We start from the raw sequence: 5,217 nt of genomic DNA, 5'->3' as shown, positions 1-5,217 counted from the left end.
TGGCAGTGGATGCACCAGCTTTGAAGGCCGGATTATCCACTGTCAGCCAGCCATAACCCTGTGCAGGTCGGCAATCACAGTCCAAACAGAGCTACCACTCAGTCCTTGTTCAGACACCTGCTGTATAGTAAATGTTTAGTTTTATGTTCCCATTTGAAAAAATTTAGATGGGAAGATCAAATTAATGGATCTAAGTCGATTAGGAGTCTAGGAACTGACATGCATTGAATGGTAAAACAATAACACATTTATAATGCCAAGAAAAGACAAGAGGAAAAATCTAATCTTAGTAGTTTATGCATGGTTATACACTGAGTGGCCAGTTTATTATGACCACCTGACGTTTGTAGGCAAATTAGCTATAATTAGCTATAATTTTGTGCTGAAGTTGCTGGAGGGCCAGACCATTATAAATAGGGAAGCAGGTTGTTTACCACGACAGTAGATGTGATTTATTTCTGAAGATATGGGTAAACAACGCGATTTAACAGCCTTTGAAAGTGGGATGATTGTTGGCGCGAGCCATGGAGTGAGTATCAGCAAAACAGCAGAATTTGTTAAATGTTCAAGAGGGGCTCATTGTTAAAGTGTTTTAAAGACTGGACTGTCAGTGGAAAATCTGGGTCTGAACGTGCGAATTGTGGCCGTCAGCGACTAGTCAATGTTAGGGCAGAACGGAGAGTGGCATGACTGGTACAAGACAACAGAAGGGCAACAGTGCAGTGTCAGATTCCTTGCATCACCTTTCAACATCTCGTGGAGTCACGAGGCGGCCCAACGAAGTCATCTCGTGGCCCAACGAAGTACTGATGGGGTGGTCGTAATAATCTGGCCACTCAGTGTAAACAGTAGAGACATTATTTAAGAAGTGAGAATTCCATTTGGCAATCTTAAGTAGATAGCAGGCTTTTTATCTGTTAAAGGAATTTATTTTCTATGACTCCTAATATATTTGCAGTCACATAAATATGAAAAAATATATATGCACTTTATGTTGCACTTAATCCAGCCAGCAGGTAGAGCTCTAGACCTTTTTACCTGCTTGTGCAATTTGTAAAAAAAAGAAAAACCCTTTTTTTTTTTTTTAAACTGGGATCCGTACTTTACGCTTAAATTGAGACACAGAACTGAATGTGCAACTCATTCCTTACTGGATGGCTTAGTCCAAGGTTTCAATCATATAGGGCTTTGACCCAAACACTGTTAAATATTTGTTGAATCATGTAAAATTCATCTACCTCGATAAGTTTCTCAGTATATACTGTTACTTTTTTAGATCAGAGTTGGAATAGTTTCTAATATCCTTGGACTAAACTCACACAGTTGCTGGAGGTAAAGTAATCACTGGCCACTTCTGCAGGCTCTGATCACCCTACAGTACTGGGTGAGTATTTCGGCCGGTTTGTCAGCTAGCTAAGGGTCAGGATGTAGCACGGATGTCGGGAGCTGCAGTGAGACACGTCTGCTCAGTCTCACATCCCGGCCACGCCCCTCTGCAGGCTCTGTTTGATCTACACTTTCAAACATTTTCTGGCAGACCTGCTTGAAGAGGCAATGGAAATCCCTGGGATACTGTGACCCAGCCAACTTTACAGGACAAGATGTTAACTTGCCCACTGTGCCCTTGAGATCATCCCAATTTATACAAAAAAATAAATAACAGATCAGCCAGTGTACTGAGGCTGTGGCCTGCAATTGCCTCTTCCAGGAACTACTCTATTATGTGTGTGTGTCTGTAATGTTACCATTGATGAGCTTTTCCTTGAAATCTTTTAAAGATAAATAACATGAACCGTATGTCAGCTCCTGAAGAAAATTAGCGGCTACAACATGAAAGCCAGGGGCTGGTCTGAGGTGTTTTCTATATATTAGGAAGTAGAGGGGGTGCTATTTGGGCAGATTGTACAAATACATTTATCCTTTAAAATTACAAGTTACATTTATTGATTTCTTTACATTTTGGAATCTGTTTATTATTTTTTGTAAACTATATAAAAAAAATTGAAAGCTCTGTTTCTACTTCACAAAATGTATTAATACTTAGCTGTGATTTGAGCAATTGCTGTTTGTTTACAAAAACACTTGAAGGTTAAAGAAAATTTGTCATTTTGAAATCTTAAAGAAACCAGATAATGTTGATTTCACATACCGAACAGCTCATTGTCAGAGATATACATTTTCTTTTCATGTGTTTCTCTATTAGGACGATACAGTTCAGAAAGTGATGTTTGGAGTTTTGGCATTCTTCTCTGGGAAACCTTCAGCCTAGGAGTGTGTCCTTACCCAGGAATGACTAATCAACAAGCCCGGGAACAAGTAGAAAAAGGTAAAGTACAGTTGTTTAAAATTAAATAGTTTACTTTTTTTTTTTTACACAGAAATCCATTCCTTAGTCCACTAACCCCCATAGACCTGAATAGGACTTTCGTTGTGTAGGGGGAGATGTTTTGTAGTTCATAGAAAATAGCTAGGGAGCCTGATAACATTGAGATTTCAGTTTAGTGCAAGGGAAGTTACAAGGACACTGGACTAATGGCAGGTTCAACAGATGTCTTTCTGTACTTGCATAAAATGTTCTTAGCTTGAAAAAAGAAAGCTTATGACACCCCTACATTTTTCTTGGATTTAGATAGACATCAAACTGAACCTGTGCTCAGATTATGCACACTACTGTACAGTGGGTATAGAAAAGAATCACCGCCCTTTAAAATAATCACATTTTGTAGCTTTGCAGCCTGAAATGAAGACAGGCACAGTTTTTGTTTCACCCAGCTGTATTTACTTAGTGCAACTTATAACATTCAAGTGAAAGATATAACAACAACATGTCAGGAGAAAAAGAAATTCAAAAACAGAATCACTGAGTTGGAAAAATAACCACCGCTTTGTGTCAATATTTTGTTGAACCACCTTTTGCTTTAATTACAGCCTTTAGTCTGATGGGATATGTCTCTACTATGTTTGCACATCTAGACTTTGCAATATTTGCCCACTCTGCTTGCAGAACTGCTCAAGTTCAGTTAAATTTGATTGTGACCATTTGTCTTCAAGTCATTCCACAGATTTTCAATGCAAGGACATAAACCTTTTTCTCCTTCAACCACTGTGTGATCATGTTTGCTATGTGCCTTGGGTCATTGTCATGTTGGAAGGTAAACCTTCTTGCCATTGACAAATTTCTGGTAAAGGGCAGCAGATTTTCCTCAAGAATTTGACCGTATTTTGCCCCATCCATTTTTCCTTCTATCCTGACAGGTGCTCAGTCCCTGCTGCAGAGAAACACCTCCATAACAGGATATTACCACCTCCATGCTCTACTGTAGGTATGGTGTTATTTGGATGGCGAGCTGTATTGGATTTCCGCAAGACATATTATTTGGTGTTGAGGTCAAACAATTGAATTTTAGTCTCATCCGACCATAACACCTTTTTTCATGTGGCCTCAGAATCTTCAAGGTGCGTTTTGACAAAGCTCAGTCGTGACTGCATGTGGCTTTTCTTGAGGAGTGACAACCCTCCCATACAAGCCACATTTGTGGAGAATTTGTGATATTGTTGTCACATGCACACAATAACCACTCTTTGTCATAAATTCCCGCCACTGCTTCAGAGTGGCCTCTCTGACCAGTTTCCTCCTGGCTCTTTCATCCAGTTTGGAGCGACGTCCTGAACCAAGTGTTGTACCAAATACCTTCCATTTCTTAATAATATACTTCACTGTGCTTCTAGGCATTGATAAAGCCTTTGCATTTTTTTGTATCCATCTCCTGACTTGTGCCTGTCCACAACTGTATCCCGGAGATCTTTTGATGGTGCCTTGCCACTGATAGTGCAACTGAAGCAATCAACTATCAGGGACTGGGATGCTCCAGGAAAGCTCTTTTCATGCTGAGCTAATCAAAATGACCGCAGCTAATCACAGTTGAAAGTCAAATGGCTTTGTGTGCCATTGAAAAGGTGATTAGCTACACCTGATTGAGTTGACAAGTCATTTTTAGGAGGGGGTGATCCTTTTTCCAACTCTGCGATTCTGTTTTTGAATTGGGGTTGACATGTTGGAGATCTATCTTTCACTTTGATGTTAAAAGTAAATACAGCTGGATAAAACAAAAGCTGTGTCTCTCTTCTTTTCAGGCTGCAAAGCAACAAAATGTAATTATTTTAAAGGGTGGGTGATTCTTTTGTATACCCACTGTATTTTCATAGTCTGAACAAGCCATAAAATAACTTTAAAACAAGCCACCTTTGTAAGTCTTATAGAGGAAAATAATTTGAGCACCAGCATTGAAATCTGGGTGAGCAGCGCAACTCTTCACACTAGCAGCAACTGCTGTTAAGCCATACAGCACTGGAAGATAACCTCTTTGGCAATATCAGACAGTATGAAGGGAGGATTTTTACAGCCAGAGATGGTATACACACCATTATACGTAGCTAATGTGTTTCCTGCGGTACCACCATAACGAAAAAAGATTGCTAAACTTCAGCTATAAGATGTTCCCTGTGTAGCCTAACTTCTCTGTTCCTGGTCAGTTTTCCCGGTCGAGAGAGCACATCATTGTGCATGGAGTGGAGTAGCACCATTAACACCTCTAGAGGGTGGATGATTACGTCCTTGTTTTTTCCTGAATGAGTTGAGGATGAGAAGGCACATGTACCGTGTTTCCCCGAAAATAAGACACTGTCTTATATTTTTTTTGGCTCAAAAAAACACACTAGGTCTTATTTTCGGGGTAGGTCTTATTTTTTTGTTTATTTTTTTAATGTACAACAATCCGCACTTATTCAGGTAGAAAAGGCTACATGTATTCAAAAATATGATGATCAGTGCAATTAGGGGTGCCGTACCTTTCCAAGAGCAATGTGATAACCAATCGCTGGCAAGAATGAGCGAAGAGCACTTTCACTATCGATTCCTCATAGGCGGAGTGCATTTGGTATCGCTCCACCGGTGACAGGAGCCGGCACTATAGAGGAGGGATCGGCTTCTGCGGCTCTGATCCCTCCGGAGCCGCCTCGCTTCCTCTAGCGCTGGCTTGGTTGGCACAGCTGATTCTCTCCTGCGGCTCTTCAAGTTCCCCCTTATGCCACCACCGGCCCTGGGAATGGTCATAACTAGGTCTTATTTTCGGGGTAGGTCTTATATTTTAGCAATTCCCAAAAATAGTACTAGGTCTTATTTTCAGGGTAGGTCTTATTTTCGGGGAAACAGGGTAT

The 5,217-nt window shown here is 40.4% G+C and overlaps 1 protein-coding gene across 1 annotated transcript in view; it reads left to right on the top strand.

Annotated features, from left to right (window-relative positions):
* Window positions 1–5,217, top strand: part of FER (FER tyrosine kinase) — a 153,183-nt gene that overhangs the window by 146,157 nt on the left and 1,809 nt on the right. Inside the window, exon 17 of the mRNA XM_018559316.1 lies at window positions 2,204–2,326. Coding sequence (XP_018414818.1) covers window positions 2,204–2,326 — 123 coding nt within the window. The remainder of the gene's footprint in view (window positions 1–2,203; window positions 2,327–5,217) is intronic.

The sequence above is a fragment of the Nanorana parkeri genome, unplaced genomic scaffold (assembly GCF_000935625.1).
Source record: "Nanorana parkeri isolate BGI_ZX_2015 unplaced genomic scaffold, ASM93562v1 scaffold388, whole genome shotgun sequence".
Lineage (NCBI taxonomy): Eukaryota > Metazoa > Chordata > Amphibia > Anura > Dicroglossidae > Nanorana > Nanorana parkeri.
Note: the sequence above shows the minus strand (reverse complement) of the source record. Positions and strands in the feature narration are given on the sequence as shown.